The 26,990-nt window shown below is 39.1% G+C and overlaps 1 protein-coding gene across 5 annotated transcripts in view; it reads left to right on the top strand.

Moving 5' to 3' along the window:
* Positions 1 to 26,990, top strand: part of ENPP2 (ectonucleotide pyrophosphatase/phosphodiesterase 2) — a 157,127-nt gene that overhangs the window by 60,742 nt on the left and 69,395 nt on the right. For all 5 annotated transcript variants that reach the window (XM_049773393.1, XM_049773395.1, XM_049773391.1 and 2 more), the window contains exons 3-8: positions 1,332 to 1,487; positions 12,671 to 12,796; positions 17,389 to 17,449; positions 21,701 to 21,798; positions 21,996 to 22,075; positions 24,301 to 24,420. In XM_049773393.1, the coding sequence (XP_049629350.1) occupies positions 1,332 to 1,487; positions 12,671 to 12,796; positions 17,389 to 17,449; positions 21,701 to 21,798; positions 21,996 to 22,075; positions 24,301 to 24,420 (641 nt within the window). The remainder of the gene's footprint in view (positions 1 to 1,331; positions 1,488 to 12,670; positions 12,797 to 17,388; positions 17,450 to 21,700; positions 21,799 to 21,995; positions 22,076 to 24,300; positions 24,421 to 26,990) is intronic.

Below are 26,990 nucleotides of genomic sequence, written 5' to 3'. Positions count from 1 at the left end.
AAATTGTTCATGATTGAGTTTCAGTCATATAGTGTCCAATACCCATCCCTTCACTAGTGCATATTTCCTGCCACCAATGTCCCCGGTTTCCCTCCCGCCCTCCCTCCCAGTACTCTCCCCCTGCCTGCCTCTGTGGCAGACAGTTTTCTTCTTTTTCTGTCTCTCCATCTTCCCTTTTTAAATCCCATTATGACACTGTAGTTTGCAATATTGTTACTGAAGGGTATCATGCATATCACTTTATCTCGTTTCAGCACCCAATTCCTGTCCAGAGTGATCATTTACATTCACTCTGACATTCTCATTGTCATAGAGGTCCCTTCTTGCTAGCTATTTGTGGCAAGCAAGCTTCCTACCATGGAATAGTCCTCTTGGCCCTCTTCTCTATTGTCACAGTATAACCATACTATTTTTCTTATATCTCACAAATGAATGTGATTATTCTATCTCTTTCCCTCTAACTTATTTCACTTAGCGTAATATTTTCCATATCCACCCATGTATAAGCAAATTTCATTACTTTTTTTTTTTTTGGTTTTTGGGTCACACCTGGCAGCACTCAGGGGTTACTCCTGGCTCTGCACTCAGAAATCGCTCCTGGCAGGCTCAGGGGACCATATGGGATGTCGGGATTTGAACCACTGTCCTTTCTTTGTTGGCTGTGTGCAAGGCACCACCCTATTGCTGTGCTATCTCTCCAGCCCCCTCATTACTTCATTTTTTTGTTTGTTTGTTTGTTTTGGATCACCCCTGGCAGTACTCAGGGGTTACTCCTGACTCTATGTGCTCAGAAATCGCTCCTGGTAGGCTCAGGGGACCATATGGGATGCAGGGATTCAAACCTCCATCCTTCTGCATGCAAGGCAAATGCATTACCTCCATGATATCTCTCTGGCCCCTATTACTTCATTTTTAACTGTGAATTTTTAAACAGGAAAATTAATTCTTATTTCTCAGTGTTCTATGTTGGCATCTATGGAGAACTTATCTCTGAACTGCAGTAATAATCACTGTAAATGGCAGTTAAAGCTTCAACTCAACCTTGTCCACTCTGGCTATCTGTTTGACTCCTTAAATGTTTTGTGTGACTTTATTTAGTAATGATAATTTCCCAAGTTACTTTTATTAATCCTCTCATTTTATAGATTAGGAATCAGACACCAAGAAGTTCTGTAGCTTGCCCAGAGGACAGAGCTAGCAATGATGGAGCCAGGAGCCTTTTAAATCACCATAGTGTGCCACATCTGGATGACACAGCCATATCTCCACCTCTCCATAGCCATATCTCCCACCGCCCAATCCCATTTTCTTTTCCTTTTGTGTCTTTGCAGAGTTATCAGACTCCCCCTGGATCAATACTTCTGAATCTTGCAAGGGCAGATGCTTTGAGCTGCAAGAATATGGACCCCCAGATTGTCGCTGCGACAACCTGTGTAAGAGCTATAGCAGTTGTTGCCATGACTTCGATGAGCTCTGTTTGAAGACAGGTATGTTCTTTTGGACTCCTTTCTAGATTCAAGTAAATGGAGTAAAGATCTTCTCCCATCATCAGCACACACACATTATTGTATATTTGGTGTTGGGTCCTGCTGTAACCAAATATAACTGTGGGTTTTAATTGTGTTTTTTGATCAATTTTGATTTATATGATGAATATACTCAATGGTTTGTGAAGCATTATTGCTCCTGAGTGCCCTTTCCCATCCTATCTGTCACTTCCCACACTTATTACTTAAGGCACATAGGTTGAAATTGTGTACATTGTAGATGTATTAGTAAGTTTTATATTTTATGTTGGTTTTACTGTTTAGACTTGTTTTTTAGGTCACACCCAGTGGTGTTCATTGTTTACTCCTGGTTTCTGTTTAGGGATCATTACTGGTGGTGATTAGGGACCACATGGGGTATTGGGATTCAAGCCTAGGTTAGCTGTATGCAGGGCAAGTGCCTTACACACTGCACTATCTTTTTAACACTGAGTTTTTTATTTTATTTTATTAATAAAATTAGTTTTATTAAATTGATTTTCTGGGTCAGAATGAAGTATCTTGGCCTTATACTTCACTAACTGTATTCAATCCTTGGTACCTCAAGCCTTGCCAGGAGTGCTCCCTGAATATAGAGCCCAACTTAAACCCTGAGCGAATCTGGATGTAATCCCCAAACCCAAAATGATAAATACAATAAAACAATTTTCTTTTGCCAGTCTCTAGTATTTATTTGGTTTCATCTTTTTTGTTGTTGTTGTTGTTGTTGTTGTTGTTTTTTCGGCTATACCTGGTGACACTCACGGGTTACTCCTGGCTATGCATTCAGAAATCGTTCTTGGCTTGGGGGACCATATGGGATGCCGGGGAATTGAACCACGGTCTGTCCTAGGCTAGCTCGCACAAGGCAGTTTCATTTTATGCTGTGACTTAATCTACTCTGATGTCATTTCTGCAATGGAAATTTATTTTGGAACCCTATTTCGGGTCCTATCATCTATTATCTTCTTCCACAGTCTTTCAGACCCTTCTTTTATTTTCTTTTGTTTTTGGGCTACACCCAGCTGTGCTCAGGGCTCCTATCTCTGTGCTCAGGGCAAGTGCCCAACCCACTATGCTATTACTATGGCCCCTAAATCTTGTTCTTAAAAGCACTAGATACAGAAACTATAGTTCTCATGATAAACTATTACTTGTTGGGTGAATTTTTTTGCTCAGGGGTTACTCCTAGCTATTCGCTCAGAAATTGCTCCTTGCTTAGGGGACCATATGGGATGCTAGGGGATTGAACTGCAGTCTATCCTAGGTTAGTGCTTGGAAGGCAAGCGCCCTATGACTTGTGCCACTGCTCTGGCCCTATTGTTGGGTGAATTTTTAAAAACTACTTAGATCATTAGATACTAAAGAAATAGCCGGTAATTTTTGTAAAAAACAACATCTACTCTCTTGGAAGTTTGTTCTCCTTGGACCCTCTTCCCTTTTAAGAAAAATTTCATTCAACTGTTTTGGCATATTATTGTTTCCCCAAGCCATTTTTTTTGTCACTTTTTTTGTAGTTTCTGCCAGGGTTAGTTGTTGGTCTGCAGACTTGAGTGCAGAAAACCTGTGGACAAAATAGATGACTAGAACAGATGTTCCAGCAGAGTTCTTTGGTTCTAAAATATTATTTCAAATGAGCAGTCTGAGTTTGCTCAGCACTGTAAAACTTCATAGCATTTTGTGTTTCTACTTGGGTATCTTCTCCTTGACATGCCAATTCAACTCTTTTGATTCTCAGACTTAGAATTTTTTACTGGACACCAGGGATATGGTCCATTGGGGCTGTACATACTTTGCATGAGGCCTAGTTTTGATTTCTCTCTCTTTCTCTTTCTCTCTCTCTTTCTCTTTCTCTCTCACACCTTCTCTCACTCTCACACACATTCACAACACAATCATAACAATCATAATCCTTTTTCTATATATTTTTTTATTTTGTCTAATAGGCTACACCTGGCAATGCTCAGGGCTTTCTGTTGGCTCTTTGTGCAGGGTTCATTCCTGGACGGGGTCAGGATACATATATGGGATGCTGGGGAATGAAGCCAGGTTTGTTGCGTGCAAGGCACTGTCCACCCAGTTCGTTTCTCTTTGATTATAATAAGTCATCATTATATCACTCAGTAAGGTTAAATTATTTTTGTTTATTCAGACATTTGCTTTGAAAATTATATAGTGGACTAACTCTGACTTGGCATGTAGGTCAGCTGAACCTTGATTGTACATTTGTTGTTTGGCTTTGGTTATTGGAACACACATGGTAAGTGCTGAGCCTGGCTCAGTGCCCAGGGAACCAGGCTGTGTTGGGAACTGACCGTGGGACTCTTGCATATAAAGCATGCATTCCAGCCCTTTAATCCCATCTTTCTGGTCCCCAAATTCTATGTTTTTTCATTTGATCCTTAATGAAGTCAGTAGTTCCTTTAGAAAGGTAGTTTCCTTCTAGTGATATTTGTTATTGTTGGGGGGTGAGGGGGTGAGTGGGTGAGCTTCATATCTGGTAGTGATGGTCTTTTGTAATCAAAGGGTTTATTTATGGAATTAGGAAAGAAATAAAAGTATATTAGTAAGCAGCACTTTTCATAAATAAAAACAAAACAAAACAAAGAACAAACCACCTCTAAATTGCTATCAGTCCCAGTAATTTTGGAGACTCAATAACCATTAGAAATAGTAGTTCTAGGGGCCGGAGAGATGGCATGGAGGTAAGACATTTGCCTTGCATGCGGAAGGATGGTGGTTCAAATCCCGGCATCTTATATGGTCCTCGAGCCTGCCAGGAGCGATTTCTGAGTGTAAAGCCAGAAGCAACCCTTGAGTGCTGATGGGTGTGACCCCAAAAAACAAATAAACAAAAATAGTAAGTTCTAGAAAAAAGATTTCTAAGCACTTAATCAGTTTAGGAATAGAAGGCTCTAGAAATGACTGCCATATCAAATGCTTGGAATTACAATGCAGAAGTAATTCTAAAAATGGAAATGAAACTATTTGTAGGTACTTTTCAAGTATGGCAACATTATTTCTTTATCCCTTTATTCACCAACAATAGTATCTCCTGGTTGAGCTTTTCTGAGAGCAATAATGCTTTCTAGAACCATCGCCTCCCACTTATGACACATTTTAGGAGGCAAAGATCTGAAGTGTCCTTCAGCTCCAGAAGGCTTTATATTGGTTTCTTTTCACCATTCCACTCTAAGTTGCCCTTCCTGCCTACCTTGTTGCTATTTCCCAGCTGAGTTTTCTTCATAGCACTTAACTCAAGCTGCACAGTCTAGTCTCAGGTACTGGTTTGTCTAGGGTCTGTTTGTCTCATTTGAGCAGTGACCTCCAAGATAGGACTTGGCCATTCATCTTTATGATTGTCTCTAGAACATAAAAAATCATAATATATAATATATCGTGATTTTTCATATATATATGTAATCTATATATATTGGTTTTTGGGTCATATATACATATGAATCAAAAAATATATATTAAACTACGCCTGCCCAGTGGGGCCCGACTGTGAAAAATTATGAGTGCTGCCTGTGTGTGTCTGTCTACTGTCCTGTTGCATGAACCTCTTGGGAGTGGGCCGAAAAGAGGCTCCGCTTCGCTATGCGGCCGTGCGCTCTTTCTAAGAAAAGAACACCATCGCAACAAGAAGAAAAAATCACACTAAGAACTGTGCTGAATCACTGAAGCCCAGCATTTCTCTCCTGATTGTTTCTCTGCTGCGCGCTCGGGCCTAAGATTTGATCCTATGTGAGGCTTCATCCACGGAGGACTCCCCTCCCTTGGAGGCAAATCAATCTATCTAGAAAGGGCGGAGCCAGAGGAGTGTGGCTGCCTGCATCATTTAGCCAATGAATACCACCACAACACGTAGAAAAACCCAAATAAAAGTGTGACAATGGGGAAAAAATGCAGGCCAGCATCAGACATAGAGAATGAAGATGACAATTCTGATGACCAGATAATGACCAACCAACTAATCAACCTCTCAGATAAGGACTTTAGACTAGCAATATGGAAGATGCTCAACAAACTCAAAGAAAACATGGATCGAGTTGAACAGAACACTAATAAGAACCAAGAAAATATGAAGACAGAAATCACAAAACTCCAAACTGAAATAACATGTCAACTAACAGGCCTGAAAAAGTCAGTAAATGAAGTGAATGACAAAATGGATAAGCTCTGGGACAGGATATCAGAAGCTGAGAATAGACTTGGTGCTGCGGAAGATGAGATAAATAACAATTCCATACAGCGGGAGAGATTGGAAAAAAAACTTAAAGCAAATGAACAGACAATGGAAAAATTAGTCAAAGAATGGGAAGAGATGAAAATAGAAGTCTATGATAAGCACAATAGAAACAACTTAAGAATCATCGGAGTCCCAGAGACCCAGGAAGAAAATTTCTAGGAAGAATCAACGGTCAAGAACATCATTAAAGAGATACTTCCAGAGCTAAAGAATATATGTGATCAAATCCTGCATGCTCGAAGAGTACCAACCAAAAGAGACCCCAGAAAAAATACCCAAAGACACATCCTAGTCACAATGACGAATCCCACAGATAGAGACAGAATTCTGAAAACAGCAAGATCAAAAGGAGAAATTACATTCAAACAAGCATCCTTGAGATTTACAGCACACCTGTCACCAGAAACACTCAAGGCCAGAAAGCAGTGATGGGATATTGTGACAAGACTGAATGAAATGAATGCTTCACCTAGAATACTGTACCCAGCAAAACTCACTTTCCAGTTTGACAGAAGAATACATGGTTTCACAGAAAAAAACAGCTCAGAAACTTTATAGACTCAAAACCAGTCTTAAGAGAAAAACTGAAAGACCGAATTTAAGACAAGACTAACAAAAAGACACACCAAATTTTGATATAAAGATGGCATTAAATCCCAGGACAATTCTTTCTCTCAACATCAATGGATAAATGCACGAGTTAAGAGACACAGAGTGGCTAAATGGATCAAAAAACTCAATCCAACCTTCTGCTGCCTACAAGAAACGCACCTGAATAGTCAGAACAAACATAGACTCAAAATAAAAGGCTGGAGAAAAATTATCCAAGCAAACAACACCCATAAAAAAGCTGGAGTGGCCATACTAATATCAGATAATGCAAACTTTATACTCAGGAAGCTTGTAAGGGACAAAGATGGACATTTTATATTAATCAAGGGGTATGTAGAGCAGGAAGAAATAACTCTCCTAAACGTATATGCACTGAATGAGGGGCCAGCAAAATATTTAATACAATTGTTGACAAATCTGAAAAATAATATCAATAACAACACAATAATTGTGGGGGACCTCAACACGGCTTTGTCAACACTGGATAGGTCAACCAGACTGAAACCCAACAAGAATATACTAGACCTGAAAAGAGAAATGGAAAAAGAGGCCTAGTGGATATATATAGGACACTCCATCCCCAGAAACCTGTATACACATTCTTCTCCAATGTACATGGGACATTTTCCAGGATAGACTACATGCTGGCACATAAAACATACCTCCATAATATCAAGAGGATAGAAAATTTGCAGACTACCTTCGCTGACCACAAGCTCTGAAATTATTTGTGAATTCCAAAGGGACACAGAAGAAAAACTTTAACACCTGGAAGTTAAACAGCCTCATACTGAATTTCCAGTGGGTCTGAGATGAAATCAAGGAGGAAATCAAAAGGTTCCTGGAAACAAATGACAATAAAGACACAAACTATCAGAACTTATGGGACACAGCAAAAGCAGTACTGAGAGGAAAATTTATAGCTTTGCAAGCACACATCAGGAAAGAAGAAGGGGCATACTTAAATAGCTTAATGACACAGCTAATAGAACTAGAAAGTGCTCAACAAAAGGACCCAAAAATAGGGAGACAGAAGGAAATAACAAAGCTGAGAGCAGAAATCAACAAAGTGAAAACCCAAAAAACAATCCGAAAGATCAACGAAAGCAGTTGATTCTTTGAAAAAATAAACAAGATTGATAGACCACTGGTAAAACTAAGAAAGAAAGAGAGAGAGAGAAACTTGATAACTCGTATTAGGAATGAAAAAGGAGAGATCACTACTGATATGACAGAGATTCAAAGGGTAATCAGAAACTACTTTGAGAAACTCTACGCCACTAAAAATGAGAACCTGGAAGAAATGGATAAATTCTTGGACTCTTATAATCTTCCAAAGTTGAAGGAAGAGGATGTAAACACCCCCAATCACCATTGATGAAATTAAAACGGTAATCAAATGTCTGCCCAAAAACAAGAGCCCAGGCCCAGATGGATTCACTAATGAATTCTTTCAAACTTTCCAAGAGGAACTACTACCAATCCTGGCAAGACTCTTTCATGAAATTGAACAAACAGAAACACTTCCAAATAGCTTTTATGTAGCCAACATCACCTTGATACCTAAACCAGACAGAGACGCTACCAAAAAAGAAAATTACAGACCAATATCGCTGATGAATACAGATGCAAAGATCCTCAACAAAATCCTGGCAAATAGGATTCAATGCCTCATTAAGAAGATCATCCACTTCGATCAAGTAGGTTTCATCCCAGGAATGCAAGGATGGTTTAACATCCGTAAATCTATCAACATAATACACAACATCAATAACAAGAAAAATAAAACGACATGATCATATCAATAGATGCAGAGAAAGCATTTGATAAGGTCCAACACCCACTCTTGATCAAAACTCTCAGCAAGATGGGAATGGAAGGAACCTTTCTCAATATAGTTAAGGCCATCTACCACAAGCCAGTGGCAAATATTATCCTCAATGGAGAAAAACTAAAAGCCTTCCCTCTAAATTCTGGCACAAGACAAGGCTGTCCTCTCTCACCACTCCTATTCAACATAGCACTGGAAGTACTTGCTATAGCAATTAGGCAAGAAAAAGATATCAAGGGAATCCAGATAGGAAAGGAAGAAGTCAGGCTCTCACTGTTTGCAGATGACATGATACTCTACTTAGAAAACCCTAAAGACTCTACCAAAAAGCTTCTAGAAACAATAGACTCATAGCAAGGTGGCAGGCTACAAAATTAACACAAAAATCAATGGCCTTTCTATACACCAGTAGTAATAAGGAAGAAATGGACATTAAGAAAACAACTCCATTCACAATAGTGCCACACAAATTCAAATATCTTGGAATCGACTTGACTAAAAATGTGAAGGACCTATACAAGGAAAACTATAAAACTCTGTTCCAAGAAATAAGAGAGGACACGCGGAAATGGAAACACATATCCTGCTCATGGATTGGCAGTATTAACCTAATCAAAATGGCAATACTCCCCAAGGCATTATACAGATTTAATGCGATCCCTCTAAAGATACCCATGACATTCTTCAAAAAAGTGGATCAGGCACTTTTGAAATTAGTTTGGAACAATAAACACCCTAGAATAGCTAAAGCAATCATTGGGAAAAAGAATATGGGAGGAATTACTTTCCCCAACTTTAAACTTTACTACAAAGCAATAGTTATCATAACAGCATGGTATTGGAATAAGGACAGGCCCTCATATCAGTGGAATAGGCTTGAATACTCAGAAAATGTTCCCCAGACATATAATCACCTAATGTTTGATAAAGGAGCAAGAAATCCTAAATGGAGCAAAGAAAGCCTCTTCAACAAGTGGTGTTGCCACAACTGGCTAGCCACTTGCAAAAAATTAAACTTAGACCCCCAGCTAACATCATGTACGAAGGTAAAATCCAAATGGCTTAAAGACCTCAATATCAGACCCAAAACCATAAGATATATAGAACAACACATAGGCAAAACACTCCAGGACATTGAGACTACAGGCATATTCAAAGAGGAAACTGCACTCTCCAAGCAAGTGATAGCAGAGATTAACAGATGGGAATATATTAAGCTGAGAAGCTTCTGTACTTCAAAGGAAATAGTGCCCAGGATACAAGAGCCCCCCACTGAGTGGGAGAAACTATTCACCCAATACCCATCAGATAAGAGGCTAATTTCCAGAATATACAAGGCACTGACAGAAATTTACAAGAATAAAACATCTAATCCCATCAAAAAATGGGGAGAAGAAATGGACAGACACTTTGACAAAGAAGAAATCCAAGTGGCCAAAAGTCACATGAAAAAATGCTTCACATCACTAATCATCAGGGAGATGCAAATCAAAACAACTATGAGGTACCACCTCACACCACAGAGAATGGCACACCTCACAAAGAATGAGAATAAACTGTTGGCAGGGATGTGGAGAGAAAGGAACTCTTATCCACTGCTGGTGGGAATGCTGTCTAGTTCAACCTTTATGGAAAGCGATATGGAGATTCCTCCAAAAACTGGAAATCGAGTTCCCATACCACCCAGCTATACCACTCCTCGGAATATACCCTAGGATCACAAAAATACAATACAAAAATCCCTTCCTTACACCTATATTCATTGCAGCACTATTTACCATAGCAAGACTCTGGAAACAACCAAGATGCCCTTCAACAGACGAATGGCTAAAGAAACTGTGGTACATATACACAATGGAATATTATGCAGCTGTCAGGAGAGATGAAGTCATGAAATTTTCCTATACATGGATGTACACAGAATATATTATGCTGAGTGAATTAAGTCAGAGAGAGAAAGAGAAAAACGCAGAATGGCTTCACTCATCTATGGGTTTTAAGAAAAATGAAAGACATTCTTGCAATAATAATTTTCAGACACAAAAGAGAAAAGAGCTAGAAGTTACAGCTCATGTCAGGAAGCTGACCACAAACAAGGATGAGTTTAGTTAGAGAAATAACTACATTTTGAACTGTCCTAATAATGAGAATGTATGAGGGAAATGGAAAGCCTGTCTAGAGTACAGGCGGGGGTTAGGTGGGGAGGAGGGAGATTTGGGACATTGGTGATGGGTACGTTGCACTGGTGAGGGGTGGTGTTCTTTACATGACTGAAACCCAAACACAATCATGTATGTAATCAAGGTGTTTAAATAAAATATATATATAAAAAGAATAAACAAAGTAGGTACTGAGTTCTAAACTACTGCACGTCAGGCATACAAGGAAGAAAGACCTTAAAATATATAATATACCCTCATGAGGCACGGAAGAGGGATATTATAAAAAATTACAAAATATATATATTAGTTTTTGGGTCATAGCCGGCAGCACTCAGGGTTAGTCCTGGCTCTATGCTCAGAAATTGCTCCTGGCAGGCTCAGAGGACCATAAGAATGACGGGATTCAAACCACCGTCCTTCTGCATGCAAGGCAAATGTCCTATCTCCATGCTATCTCTTCAGTAGTAAAATAGAGATAAATAATAAATAGATATTTATAGAATGAATAAATGAACAAGAAAATCTCTCAGTCCTGAATTTACTTTATTTGTAATATAGCTAATTACTTTGATAATCTTTTTTAAGTTATTAATTTATCATTGATTTATAATATTATGTAATTTTTGAGGCTAGTCTTAACACCTACGTGTATAGATAATACTAGATCAGTAGTCAAGATACCAGAGCTTTTCTACTACCTAAGTACCCTATTCACAATCCTTCAGCCTCCCTTTATTTGCCCTATGGTCATATCATTTCATGCTGAGTTTAGGTTTTTTTTTTGGGGGGGGGTCATACCCAGCAGTACTCAGGGGTTACTCCTGGCTCTATGCTCAGAGATCGCTCCTGGCAGGCTCAGGGGACCACACGGGAAGCCAGGATTTGAACCACAATCCTTCTGCATGCAAGGCAAATGCCTTACCTCCATGATATCTCTCCGGCTCCTCATGCTGAGTTTAGTTTAGTTTTGTTTTTTGTTTTGGGGCCACACCTGGTTGTGCACAAGAGTAACTCCTGGCTCTGAACTCAGGAATCATTCCTGGTGGGTTTGGGGACCATAAGTGGTGACAGAGATGGAACCTAGGTCTACTTGCAATTTTCTTGTAAATTCCCTATCTGTCATGCTATTACTCTGGTTCCAGTTTTTGGGACTTCTTGATAGTGCATTCACTTTTGTAATTCTTAGTTCATATATCAGTGAAAACATATATCTGATAATTATCTTTTACTTCTTTATTTCACAAGCACCATTCATTTTGTCACAAAAAGGCATAAAGAATCAAGAGTTTAAGTGTTAATTTTTATGATAATTTTTAGTTAGATTTAACTAATGCCCATAAATATTCTAGCTTGTGCTGGGAATAATGACAAATACTAAATATATTGGTAAAACGAGAGACATCATATTATGTCACAGAGCTTAGAATATGATGCATAAGAAATGGCCTTATAAAAAAAGCAAACTTTTGTTGGAAGTAAATATTATTATTCTAGTAGTAATAGTAATCTCTTTTTGGTAGAGTTATGAGCTTTCTTTCTTTTTTTTTTTTTTTTTGGTTTTTGGGCCACACCCGGCAGTGCTCAGGGGTTACTCCTCGCTGTCTGTTCAGAAATAGCTCCTGGCAGGCACGGGGGACCATATGGGACACCGGGATTCGAACCAACCACCTTTGGTCCTTGATCGGCTGCTTGCAAGGCAAACGCCGCTGTGCTATCTCTCCGGGCTCGAGCTATGAGCTTTCAATTAAATATGTTTGTGAAGAAATAGCCTTCTTGAAAATAATTCTGATCTCTCATTGTAAGTAAAAACACATTTTGTTTAATGTTAAAAAAATGAATATTTTTAATATTCCTTTATATTCTCTTCTCTGTTCAGGACTTGAACTTCCAGATAAGTAAATCAAACTGATTAGAGTTAAATAAAGCTACTTAAGAAAACAAAGAGTTTGTTATAGTAGCCATGTATACAAGGACTGATGCCATTTCAAAAATCTTAGATACCATTGATTTTACTGCTCTGTAGGGCAGTCCACCAATAATAAGTCTTCCATTTTCCCCAAAGGAATACAGTTACATTTGACTTTAGACCCTGATTTGAAAAATTATGAATTTGTCCTATTTGTATATCATCCAGATGTTATCTCAGCTTCAGGCCAAGTCTAATTTCACAAGCTGATGGGATAATGTGGGATATTCACTACGTTGGGGGGCAGCAATTATAAGTGATCGTGCCTCTTTTATTTGGTTTTTGAGAAACAATGAACGTTTTTCATTGTGCTGATTTCAGCTGGTGGCTGGGAGTGCACAAAGGACAGATGTGGAGAAGCTAGAAATGAAGATCATGCCTGTCACTGCTCAGAGGACTGCTTGGCCAGAGGAGATTGCTGTACTAATTACCAAGTGGTTTGCAAAGGTTTGTGTTTTTTTGGATTGACCTTCGTTCCATGAGATTACAGTCAGGAACTGTGTTGAGGATCTTAGTTGTGGCACATCTGCCTTGGATATAGGTTTAGGAATTGTGTTCTGCTTTCTAATGTCTCATACTTCTTTTTCTTTCTTTCTTTCTTTCTTTCTTTCTTTCTTTCTTTCTTTCTTTCTTTCTTTCTTTCTTTCTTTCTTTCTTTTCTTTCTTTTCTTTCTTTCTTTCTTTCTTTCTTCTTCTTTCTTTCTTTCTTTCTTTCTTTCTTTCTTTCTTTCTTTCTTTCTTTCTCTCTCTCTCTCTCTCTCTCTCTTTCTCTCTCTCTTCTTCTTTCTTTCTTTCTTTCTTTCTCTCTCTCTCTCTCTCTCTCTCTCTCTCTCTTTCTTTCTTTCTTTCTTTCTTTCTTTCTTTCTTTCTTTCTTTCTTTCTTTCTTTCTTTCTTTCTTTCTTTCTTTCTTTCTTTCTTTCTTTCTTTCTTTCTTTCTTTCTTTCTTTCTTTCTTTCTTTCTTTCTGTTTTTGGGCCACACCCAGGAGGGCTCAGGGGTTACTCCTGGCTCTGTGTTCAGAAATTGCTCCTGGCAGGCATGAGGGACCATATGGGATGCTGGGATTTGAACCTGTGTCTGTCCTGTGTTGGCCATGTGCAAGGCAAACACCCTGCTGCTGTGCTATTGCTCTGGCCCTAGATGTTTCATACTTCTTTCTTAGCTTTGCTCCCCTAAAGTTTGCTGATCTGGAATAAAGAGATTACCCTCCTGTACCCAGCCTATAATTCACTAGGGCTGTTTTAATGAAGAAGCTTTTTTTTTTTTTTTTGGACACAGCTGGTGGTGCTCAAGGGTTATTCCTGGCTCTGTGCTTAGAAATCACTCCTGGCAGGTGTGGGGGATCATATGGAATGTTAGGGTTTGAACCCCTGTTGGCCACATGCAAGTCAAATGCCTCACCCACTGTGCTATTTCTCCAGCCCCAATGAAGAATGCACTGTCTTTGCCTAAGGACTGGTTTTCTAAAAGCCTAGAGCTTGAGGTAGGGGTTTTGTATGTGGCATCTTACTGAGGGAGTGCTCTGTAGGTAAACCAGGGGTGCAGGATAAGGAAGTAGGTGGGAGTAAAGCAAATGGGGACATAGTTTCAAGTGTAGACTCACTTTGTCCTGTTCCTGTTCCACTATGGATGACTTTTATACCCGGGCAATGCTAAGGTTAAACTAGTCACTATTGAGCATCTAGAACTAGAGTGGCTAGATTTGGGAACAGTTATCAGGTACCAACATGAATATACATACATGAATATATCTGTGTGCTTCCCTGAATGATTGTAGATTATGACAGTATGATTCCACAAAAATAATAAAATGTTAAGACTAATAAAAATAGGAAAGATGGGGCTGGAGCGATAGCACAGTGGGTAGAATGTTTGCCTTGCACTTGGCTGACCGAATTCAATCTCTGGCATTCCATATGGTCCCCTGAACCTGCCAGGAGTAATTTTTCAGCACAGAGCCAGTAGTAACTACTGAACACAGCTGAGCATACAGTTTTTTTACGCTTCAAGCTCAAAAGAGTTTAAGTTGCCATGGTATGCACTTATAGTAGATAATGAAAAGATCTAAGAATCTTTAAATGAGGTTCATAAGTCACTTGTTAGTCCTTTTTGTCTCTATATGAAATATTTAAAAATTATTTTTATATATTTAAAAACGTTTCTTTTAAAATTATAAAGTTTATAAAGTTATTGACAGTTGATATTTAGGCATATTATATTTCAACACCAATCTCACTACTATTGTCAGCTCCCATCACCAGTGCTCCCAGGCTCCATCACTCATACTGCACCTAACCCCTGTCTGACTCCTTGGTGGGTATGTTACAAAGTTTGGTGGTTGCAGCCTAGATTTCATCTATCATAAAACCATTAAGATGGGCAGAGCGGTAGGGCCAGGAGTAAACCCTGAGCACTGTCAGGTGTGACCCAAAACCAAAACCAAACAAAAAGTCCCTCTTAAACTACACTAACAACTATCATGACGATGTTATTGAGAAAAATAGAATGCCTGTCTCAAAGATAGGTGGGGGTGGGAGGGCATTGATGGGGGAGCATTGGTAGCAGGAAGGTTGCACTGGTGAAGGGAGGTGTTCTTTTTTTATGACTGAAACCCAACTCCAAACATGTTTGTAACCAAAATTTGATAAACAAAATATAAATAAAAATGTCCCTCTTAATGGACCAGAGTGATAAAACACATGGTAGGACACTTACCTTGCACCTGGCTAACCCACGTTTGATCACTGATAGGACATATTGTCCCTTGAGCCACATTAGGACTGAACCTGAGCACAGGGTCAGGAGTGAATTCTGAGCACCTCCGAGTGTGCCCCCCCCAAATATAGAGATGTTGCAGTTCATATATAGATATTTCAGATAAAGTAGTTCAATAAGCTGGATGACTTACATTGCAAACAGGAGGCCTGGGTTCGATCTTTGGCACCACATGCCCAAGTACTGCAGGAAAACTTCCCCCAAACGAGTTCAGAGTGGCCCCCAAACACAGCCAGATATGCCCCCAAAACAAAAGCAAAAAAAGCCAAAAACAAAACAAAACAAAAACCTATCCCTAGTTAATAAAAATCTAACTGTTAAAACTATGTAAAGTTTTATGGCCAGAGTGATTGCATAGTGATAGGGTGTTTTTACCTTGCATGTAGCAATCTGGGACAGACCTGGGTTTATCCCCAGCATCCCATATGGTCCCCCAAGCCTTCCAGGACTGATTTCTGTGTGTAGAACCAGGAGTAACCCCTGAGCACCACAGGGTGTGGCACAAAACCAAAATAAAAAATGAAAACAAAAATCTATGTGAAGTCTTTAAAATCATAAGATTTACCTCACATACCACACTCACACACTCAGGACACGTACCAGAACTATATTTCCAATTTTAAATCACCAAAGCCAATGGTTCATTATTCTATAATCAATAATATCTAAAAGTTATAATTTTTCTTCTTATACTATTTGTGGGTTATTGGTAATTTTAACACATGGAAATGGAAATGAAAGGGAAATTTAAATAAATTCTGCTTACTTCTCAACTATATGTTTTATTAACAATGACAATAATTGTGTATAAGTCAAAATTTTCCAATCTCAGGACGAGTCTAATCCCATCTTGCCACAACTTAAGACATATTTCAAAATTTACATTTTCTATAAAATCTTAACAAAAATTCTTAATGATTTTGTGGTAGTATTTTTGGGTTTTGTTTTGTTTGGCTTTTGGGTCACACCCAGAGGTGCTCAGGGATTACTCCTGGCTCTGCACTCAGAAATAGCTCCTGGCAGGCATGGGAGACCATATCAGATGCCGGAATTTGAACCACCATCCATCCTGGATTGGCTGCATGCAAGGCAAACGCCTTACTGTTGTGCTATCTCTCCAGCCCCAAGAAGGATATTTTTTAAAATGCTCTATATTTGGGGCAATTTCTCTAGGGTGTTGATCACAAATGCTATATACTATGTTTAAAACTTGTAATTTTTGTTTGTCTTAGAACAATTTATGGCAATGTTTTTTTTTTTTTATTTTTTTTGGGGGGGGTCACACCTGGCCGCGCTCAGGAGCTAATCCTGGCACTATGCTCAGAAATTGTCCCTGGCAGGCTCAGGATCATATGGGATGCTGGGATTCCAACCACCGTACTTTTGAATGCAATGCAAACACCCTACCACTGTGCTATCTCTCTGGCCCCAGCATTGTTTTATTTTTATGATTTTGTTCTTTTCAGCAGAAGTCTCATTTTATATGAGTTCTTTTCTGCTCTCTGTTTTTTAGTGGGGCTAACTCAGAAAAGATGTAGGTTTTTGCTCTCAGATCTTGATGGCAAAATAAAAGTGAAAGATCTATTTCCTTTTATTCCTAAATTCAAGAACTGTGCATTGACCCCATAGTAAATAACCTCTTATTACAGTCTTCCAACTATCACCTCTAGACAGTCTAAATCTTTTCACTAACCAAGGTGAAGTTGTGCCATGCTCTCTATGACTTTTAGCTGTTTAGTGGCAGAGAAAAGAATGTTCCTTCTAACGACAGAAATAAACATGAAATTTTACTCACTGATGGCTTTCGTGGTTGTTTTTTTTTTTTTTTGTTTTGTTTTTTTGGGCCACACCCGGTGGTGCTCAGGGGTTACTTCTGGCCATCTGCTCAGAAATAGCTCCTGGCAGGCACAGGGGACCATATGGGACACCGGGATTCGAACCAACCACCTTTGGTCCTGGATCGGCAAGGCAAATGCTGCTATACTATCTCTCTGGGCCCGGCTTTCGTGTTTTTATCTGAAACCATTTAGACGCGAAAGACTTACATAAACACCACTTAGGGTTACTAACTTCTGCTTTCCTATCATACATGGTTATTCTTAAGAAGCCAAGCCAGACACAGGCTCTCATTTTAGAATTTTTTTAAAATGATGTCTGATAAATAATCAGAATCCAAGAAGGCAGATGTTGGAATTGTGCTCTACAAGGTTTTGGTGGCATTGAAAATTCATATTGACAATCCATCTACACCTTTTTCTTTAAAGGAGAGTCACATTGGGTAGATGATGAATGTGAGGAAATTAAGACGCCAGAATGTCCTGCTGGGTAAGTATGTTGTATGTTGTATGTATAAAGTTTCATATATGAATGGATGAGTGGATGAAATATAACTGGGAACAGATAATGGTTAAATAATGGACAAGTAACGGTTAAAAGTCATGGATAAGTTTGTGACTGTAACCCAACTATAATCGTGTGACTTAAATAAAAATATATTAAAAAAAAAAAGAAACTCCTTTTATACAGGCAAACCTATGAGTACATACAAGTAATTTGTCATTCAAAAGCTAGAATGTGGGCCGGAGTGATAGCACAATGGTAGGGTGTTTGCCTTGAATGTGGCCAACTGGAGACGGACCTGGTATCAATCCTTGGCATCCCATATGGTCTCCTGAACCTGCCAAGAGAGATTTCTGAGCACAAAGCCAGGAGGAGTAACCTCTGAGTGCTACCAGATGTGACCCCCAAAACAAACAAATAAAACCCAAACAAACAAACAAATAAACCCACCAAAGCTAGAATGTATAGGTCTGGAGTCATAGTGCAGAAGGTAGGACATTTGTCTTGCACATTGCTGACCCAAGTTTGATCCCCGGGACCCCAGGAGTAGCCCAAGAGTAAGCCCTGAACACTGCTGGGTGTGGTCCAAAACCCAAAACCAAATGAAATCAACACAAAAAAGCTAGAATGTACATCTTGAAGTAGTGAAATGTTCTCCCACCCACACACATCAACTCTGCATATATCAGAGACAGAATATTCCCTGCATTCCAACTTAGTTAAAGATTTTACAGTCTATCACAGACAAGGAAAGAAACATTTCTGGCAGTGAGGTTTTTTTTTTTTCCCCCAATATTTTCTCCCTGGAGTGTTGTTTTGTCCTTTATGGAGGAGAGAGGTGGGGGTGCTATAGAACTTGTCAAAAATATCATCCAAGATGGTAACTTCTACCAGATGTTGCAGAAACTTAACAAACCACTAAAGTACTGCATTGCCTGGGGTATAGCCAAATCTGAGAGATATCCTACAGCTTAAGTATGACGGGCATAAGGCACTGATTACTCCTTCCAGGAAATGGTTGAAAATTTACAGACCCTTAAAATGCCTGGATGAAAAAGAACTGGTTCAAGTGTATTTTTGTGTAGTGCAGTCCAGTACACAAAATCCAAATATTGAAATATTGTCCCTTTGACCTTCTTTTCAACATTCATGGACAACTAGAAGTTCTTTGTAATTTCAGAATTGGACAGCAGTAGTCTTTATCTTTTTAAAATATATTGAATAATTTGGTAGTCTTTGCCTCTTTAAAATATATTCAATAATATTTTGGGGCAGGAGTGATAGTAGGGTGTTTGCTTTGCACATTTCAACTCAGATTGGATCCCCGGCATCCCATATGGTCCCCAGTGCACTGCCAGGAGAGTAATCCTTGAGCATTTATTGTCAGATAGACCCCAAAAGGCCGAAACAAACAAAAAATCCATGCAGTAGAAATCCTCTTTAAACATAGGTCAGAGATAAGAGTACAGCACACATGTTCAATGCCTTTATGGTTCCTGGAGCCCCATAAGGGAGAGACTTCAGAGCATAGAGGCAGAAGTAAGCCTTAAGTACAGCTGCATGATACCCCCTCTCCCAAATAAAAATAAATAGAAATGATGACAATGGACTTTGGTATAGGTATAGGTAGTTTTATTCTAAGTGCTTTTCATAATGACTATTTTTCCCTCTGGTTTTTGGATCACACTCAGTTGTACTCAGGGGTTACTCCAGGCTCTGAACTCAGAAATCAAAATTGCTCCTGGCAGGCTCAGGGGACCATATGGGATGCCAGGAACCGAACCTCGGTCCGTCCTGGGTTGGCTGTATGCAAGGCAAACACCCTACTGCTGTGCTATCTTTCAGGCCCCATATTGATTTAATTTAATCTGTAAGAGTAAATTGGTACACATTTTTTTAAATTTTTTTTCTCCCCCTCAAATTGGTACACATTTTAATTTTTTTAAGTGATTGAAATATTCTTTGTTGGAGTGGAATAAAGGGCCTATTCAATCAGAACCTTCCAGGTTAGATAGCCTAATTCTTTATTGATAGACTTTTGGGAGGATGTCTTTAATAACTTAAATTATTTTTGAAATTATTTTATAATCAACTTTTGGGGGGGGTTGGGTCACACCCAGCAGCACTCAGGGGTTACTCCTGGCTCTGCACTCAGAAATCGCTCCTGGCAGACTTGAATTCAAACCACGGTCCATTCTGGGTTGGCTGCATGCAAAGCAAACACCCTACCTCTGCTATCTCTCCAGCCCCTATTTTATAATTAACTTTTAAAAATATTTTTGTGTTTAGTCCTAGTGACAGGAGGTTTTTTGTTTGTTTTGTTTTGTTTTGTTTTGGGCCACACCTGTTTGATGCTCAGGGGTTACTAATGGCTAAGTGCTCAGAAATTGCCCCTGGCTTGGGGGGACCATATGGGACGCCGGGGGATCGAACCGCGGTCCTTCCTTGACTAGTGCTTGCAAGGCAGACACCTTACCTCTAGTGCCACCTCTCCGGCACCAGGAGTTTTCTTTTTCTTTTTCTTTTTTTTTTTTTTACCATTGTTCATTTCATAGCTATTCTCTTTTTTTGGTTTTTGGGCCACACCCAGAAGCGCTCAGGGATTTCTTCTGGCTCTGAGCTCTGTCCTGGGTTGGTTGCATGCAAGGCAAAAATACTCTACTACTCTGGCCCCCATAGCCATTCTTTTATTCATTAATGTACTGGATAAATATTTTCCCAAGCCTTACAATGGACCCACAAATTAGAAAGATACAGACTATTTTTTGAAATTATTAAGAAATAACAACATTTGGGCTGGAGTGATAACGCAGTTAAACGGAGTTTGCCATGCACGAGGCTGACTCAGGACAGATCTGGGTCTGATTCTGGCATCCCATATGGTCCCCTGAGCCTGCCAAGAGTGACATTTGAGCTCAGAGCCAGGAGTAATCCCTGAGCGCCACTGCCAGGTGTGACCCCCAAAAAAACCCTCAAGAAAACCAAAATAAAAAAAACACAATAAGAAATAAAGACATTATAGAGGAATAAAAACATTTTGACAGAATATGATATATGTTATATATACATGAATAATAAAAATGCATAAATTAATACCATAAAAGCATTCAGACACATTAGAAGCTAACATTAAGGACCAGAATGATAGCACAATAGTAAGGTGTTTGCCTCCTATGCTGCTGACCTGGGACGAACCTGGGTTTGATCTCTGGCATCCCATATGGTCCCCCTGCCTGCCAGGAGCAATTTCTGAATGCAGAGACACTAGTAACCCCTCAGCATTGCTGGGTGTGACCCAAAAACCAAAAAAAAAAAAAGTTAATTTTATAGAAGAGAAAATGTTCAATTGGATTGCATTTCACTAGATTTTATTTATCTGAAGCTCTCCTGAGGCCCATACCCAAGAGTGAGGGCTGAACTCAGGATCTTACACATGTAGGGCCTGTACTTACCTCTTGAGCCACATACCAAGCTCTTGATCTGGGTTTTAGATAATTAGTAAGAGTTTCCTTACCATGGGCAAAGAATGTTATATACTCTAGGCTAGCTCTAGAGAGTATTTATCTCTAGTCCACTATTTGTTGGTTTTGCATGTTGTAAAAAGTCGTTAACAACCTGAGGGACAGCTATGGAAGATGACATGAAGGAAATCTGGAGTTCTGTTTTAACTTCAATCATTTAACTTTTTTTTTGGGGGGGGGGCACACCTGGCAGTGGCGCTCAGGGGTTACTCCTGACTATGAGCTCAGAAATCGCTTCTGGCTTGGGGGACCATAGGGGACGCCGGGGATCAAACCCAGGTTCATCCTGGATTTAGCTGCGTTCAAGGCAAACGCCCATGCCGCTATGCTATCACTTCGGCCCCAATCATTTAACTCTTGATTCCAGTTGCCATAGATGTGATGTAGCTGGAAATCCAGGCTTGTAAACATAACCTCACATGAAAATTGGTCTTAGCATGTTGGGCTATTGGAAATGCCAGAAAACTGTGGCCATATTGCTGCTGAAGTAGCTGTTTTCTTTCTTTTCTTTCTTTTTAAAAATAATATATTTAAGCACCATGATTACAAACATGTTTGTAGTTAGTTGGGTTTCTGTTATAAAAATGAACAGCTCCCTTCCCCAGTGCAACCTTCCCACCACCAGTGCCCCCCAACTCTCTCGTCCCCCACCCCCTGCCTGTCTTCGAGACAGGCATTCTATATCTCTCCCTAAAGTGGCTGTTTCCTTTTGCAGGTTTACTCGCCCTCCGTTAATCATCTTCTCAGTGGATGGTTTCCGTGCATCATACATGAAGAAAGGGAGCAAGGTCATGCCCAACATTGAAAAGCTAAGTAAGACATTTTCCTCCATTCTGTAATCAGCTGTCATCATTGAAGTCCACAGTAACTGCACAGTTATGTGTCTTGTGATCTCTTTGCATATCACTTGAGCTATATTTTATTATTTCCAGTACATGAATGAAATGAATATCCATGTAGGAAGTGAGTTCATTGCTTGTCTTGTTCTAATGTCTGACATTCTATTTCAGGATCTTGTGGCACACATTCTCCCTACATGAGGCCAGTGTACCCGACAAAAACATTCCCTAACTTATACACTCTAGCCACCGTAAGTCTTTTTTCCCAAATTGTACAAATATATAAGGCTTGTTTTAGCAAAACAAAACAAAAAACCAAACAAACCTTAAAAGGAAGAATTTCAAAATATCTTTTCTTGCTATTTGGAGAAAAATCTTTTCTCTTCAGCAACTGTTATTCACCGAACATGCCTACTGTAAATTTGCATATAATTGAACTTCCTTGCTATATTAAACTGAAGGTTTTGGAATGTGGGATGGATTTGTCTTCTAGGTCCTGAATCTTACTCCTGACATCTCTCATGTCACCTTACCACCCACTTCTAGGAAGGACCCATGATTAAAAATCCCAACAACTCTCAAATATTTTTTTTTTTACTTTGTTTTTGGGTCATAGCTACATGTTCAGGACTTACTCCTGGTTCTGTGCTCAGGGATCACTTCTGGCAGTGTTCAGAGATCTGTATAGGGTATCAGGGTTCAAACCTGAGTTGGCTGTGTGCAAAGCAAATTCCCTGCCTGTTTTGCTATCTCTCCAATTTCACACCTAAAGTTTTCAGAGATGTGGTTCTAACTGAACATATACTCTGTACTCTCTCAAAAACCACAGGGTTTTGTCATCTAAATTTTGTCATTCTAAATTTGTAGGCAAAATTTTGACTTCTAAAAAAATTTTTTTTGACTTCTCTTCCTCTGCCATACCGAGAAGTGCTCAGGGATTACTCCTGGCTCTGCACTCAGGAATCACTTCTGGCAGGCTTGAGGGACCATTTGGGATACCAGGGATCAAACCCAAATCCATTTCGGGTTGGTAGAGTGCGAAGCAAATGCCCTACCACTGTGCTATCCCTCCAGCCCTTCTTTCTGTCTTCTTAATTTGTGGGAGCCAGCATGTTAGTGCAGCAGGTAGAGCACTTGCCTTACATGATGCCAATCTGGGTTCGATCCCCAACATCCCATATTGTCCCTAGCCCCACTAGCATGAACCCTGATGACAGAGCCTGATGACTGTTGTATGTGGCCCAAACAACAATAACGAAAGAAGAATGACTAAAAATTATTTGTGATGCCATAGAGATAGTACAGCAGATAGAGCACTTGGCTTGCAGGTGGCCTACCCATATTCCATTCCTCATATAGTCCCTAATCCATTCATATAACTCTCTGAGTGCAGAGCCACCAATAATATCTGAACACCTCTGGGTGTGGCTCAAAAGCGAAACAAAATGGAAAAAAGTACAAAAAAATCTCAAAATGTGTTTTCTTATTTGTTTTGTGATAGAAACGTAACTTATTTTATAAGCATTTTTCATCTTTTAATAATTTAATATTTAAGAAATCCAATAATAAATTAAAAATTTTATTTTAGGGGGCCAGAGTGATAGCAAAGTGGGTAGTGCATTTGCCTTGCATGTAGCCAATCCGACTTCTATCTCTGGCATCCAATATAATCCGTTAAGCCTGCCAGGAGTGATTTCTGAATGCAGAGACAGAAGTAACCCCTGAGCATTGCCGGGTATGGCTCAAAAACAGTAAAAAAATTTTAGGTGGGTCCAGAGAGATTGCACAGTGGAAAGGTGTTTGCCTTACAAGCAGACAACCAGAGTTTGATCCTCAGCATTCTATATGGTCTCCTGAGCCTGCCAGGAGTGATTTCTGAATGCAGAGACAGAAGTAACCTCTGAGCATTGCCAGGTATGGCCCAAAAATAACAACAAAAAAAATAGGTGGGTCCAGAGAGATAGCACAGAGGAAGGGTGTTTGCCTTGCAAGTGGATGACCAGAGTTTGATCCCCAGCATTCCATATGGTCTCCTGAGCCTGCCAGAAGTGATTTCTGAGCACAGAGGTAGGAGTAACCTCTGAGCACCACTGGGTGTGGCCCAAATACCAAAAGAAAAAATTTTTTAGCCATTGTGATTTAGACTATAATGGCAGTATTTCATGCATAAAACAATACCACACCCTCCACCGAGTTCAAATAGTAAATTTTATTTTTGTTGTTTTGTTTTGTTTTTGTTTTTGCAGTGCTAGTACTCTGGATCCTCAAATAGTAAATTTCTCAACTACTTATGCTAGGTTTCTTAGAGTTTAACATTAGTTAACGTAATACTTATATTTGTGCATATAGATACATTTAAAGAGTATATATCATATAAATTTGAAAGTTACATATTGCCATAGAACTGCCTATGAAAAGAAATTTAGGAGTGAGTCATCCTATTCTTGTCTTAACATTAAATTTTCTTTTATGTTAGGGGCTGTATCCAGAATCACATGGAATTGTTGGCAATTCAATGTATGATCCTGTATTTGATGCCTCTTTCCATCTACGAGGCCGAGAGAAATTTAATCATAGATGGTGGGGAGGTCAACCAGTAAGTTTTGCATTGCATGTGTATGTATACTAAAACATTTTATTCTTAAACTTGAAACCTGTGACAAGAGATACATATTTTAAATACTTAGCAATGCGGCTGTTTAGATATTATGTATGTGTATGTATGTGCTTGACATTTACATGCATATATATATACATTTATATATATGGGAATACTTATAATAGTTATGAGCATACGCATGCATCCATTTACGCATATCAGTGTGCTTATGTGTTTGTGACTGCTCTTGAATTATGATTATACACGTATCAGTAAGTCTTAATTAAGGTGATGGTGTTGGAAATATTATAAAGTGAATTTTAGAAATGTTTTGAAGAAGGAAAATTCAGATATTACTGATTACTAGATCTGGGGGGGGCACCACAATAAGAAAGAGAAGCAAAGATTATATAACTTCATCAAATTTTTTTGGCAACAGTTCCATATGAACAGAAACAGGAAATTTGCTGGGGATAATAAATGGAGTTCAGTAAAAGTTCATGGATTTGTAAAATATATTTTTGGGGAGGAGTCACACCTTGCAATGCTCAGAGACAAGAGACCACTCTTCATGTGGAAGACCAAGCTGTGTGTGCTGGATTCAGACAAGGGTCATAGGCATAAGCATAGGAATAGACATAAGGCACACGCTGAACAACTGCCTTAACCTTTGAACTATCTCTCTGGCCCAGGTTCTTGAAATTATTTTTATCTAATTCATCTTTAAAAAATAATCTTGAGCATTATATTATATAATCATACATATGTATATATTTATATATGGACAAAATAAGCAAACCCTACCTTGATTCTGGACTAGCAAATTAATACTTGGAAAGACATCATCCTGTTTACTTCAGTTCAAAAGGTCAGGCAGAAAACAGAAAGGAAGGTGAGTGGTTTTATACACAAGATTTTGCCTATGATTGTGTGTATGGTGAGGCAACTTGCCTGACTAAATGTGAAGAAAGCAATAGTAGACAGTCATGGTTGTTGCATGTGCAGAACTTAAGTCAAATGTACATGACTATAGATGAATGGATCAGAATTTCCACAGGAATAGATCCCAGGCCATACAGATAATCAGAAATCTTCAAAAGGAAAGTGAATATGCCATCTCAAGTCAGCTCTGTTGAGGGCTGTAGCTCCTGAAGCACTGGCTAGGAAAGAGGCTGGGAGACTTGTGTATCATCTGACATGCCAAGAAGGTTGGACAATGTGTGTCATCTTATCCCTGAATTATCTCACACAGAGGCCAGGTATCACAAGAGTGGGCATGGCATTGCTTTGCATGCTGCTGACCTGGGTTCAATCCCTGGCACACCAAAGGATCTCTCGAGGTCACCAGAAGTAATCCCTGAGAATAGATCCAAGAGTAAACCCTGAGCACAGCTGGGTGTGGCCCCAAAACAAACAACAGGAAAAGAATTCAGACCTAGAAATTATAGCCCAAATAAAGACTATATAAAGTTAGAAAAAAACAGGAATATTTAAGGTTTTGCTCTTTAAGAAAATACTAATTGCTTGTATTCCCTAAAAGACAAATCAGATGAGTATTGGCATTTTGGTGGTATGTGTGGCACATAGCAAAATACTGTACCCAAATACTATTGTGAACTATGTTGCTTCAGTAAGAAAAATTGAAAAATAGCTTAATCAGTGTACAAGGTGAAAAACAATCTTCTCAGTAAAAGAAAAGTTTGGAAGACTTCTTGAATGTCTGTAGAAATGTTTCTCTATAGTGGATACTCTGGTTCTGCTGTCTTCATTTAAATGGGATTCCCAGATCTCTCCCTCTGGGAGGTTGTGAACAGAGTGAAGTTTGTTTACTGGTGGATTTCATGACAAAGTTTACAAAAGAGGAACATTTCATGTATAAATAAAATGATTGAAATGAAAGCTCTGTTGCACTGTTGCTAGTTGGATTTTGCATTCACTTTGTCAGGAAAGCAAACTTGCCTGAAGAGCCAGAAAGGATATAGAGATAAATAGTAATTTAATCAACTTGGATCACCTTACCAAATGTTGACATTCAGTTACCTCTGGGTTAGCGTGACTCAGAAGATGAGTCCACACATTCATTAACTTTTGCAGAAGCAGAGCAGAGGGAATGCCATTAATCTACCCAATGAAGTGAAGTTTGTTTCAACTATTTGCCTATTTCTTTATAAACTCTCTAAGTTGACTCATTTGAACAAGATTTACCACCTTCCTAAAGCAGATCATGATTTGCAATGGAAGTCAATTGTATTTCTAGCTTCTTGAGCAAGATGCCACTGTAAGAATGCCAAGAACTTGCTTTATTTGCTTTGCACTAGTTTTAATTTGAAAACGAATTTAATTGGAAATTGGCATCTAGAAAGGAAATACTGACAGAAACTCTGAGAACCTAGAGTAGAAGAGTATAAGAAACATAAATACTATAAGAGAAGATAAGCCTTAGCAAAGATTCTTTAAGAATTTATGCATTCTTTCAGAGGCTGTGTATTTCACAAAGTCACAAGTGGAAAAAATAATTGGAGCAGAGAAAAATATTTATAAAGATCTTAGGTAATTAAGTTAGACTC

The sequence above is a fragment of the Suncus etruscus genome, chromosome 5 (assembly GCF_024139225.1).
Source record: "Suncus etruscus isolate mSunEtr1 chromosome 5, mSunEtr1.pri.cur, whole genome shotgun sequence".
Classification (NCBI taxonomy): Eukaryota; Metazoa; Chordata; class Mammalia; order Eulipotyphla; family Soricidae; genus Suncus; species Suncus etruscus.
The sequence above is the reverse complement of the archived record's forward strand: the minus strand, read 5'-3'. Positions and strand labels throughout refer to the sequence as shown.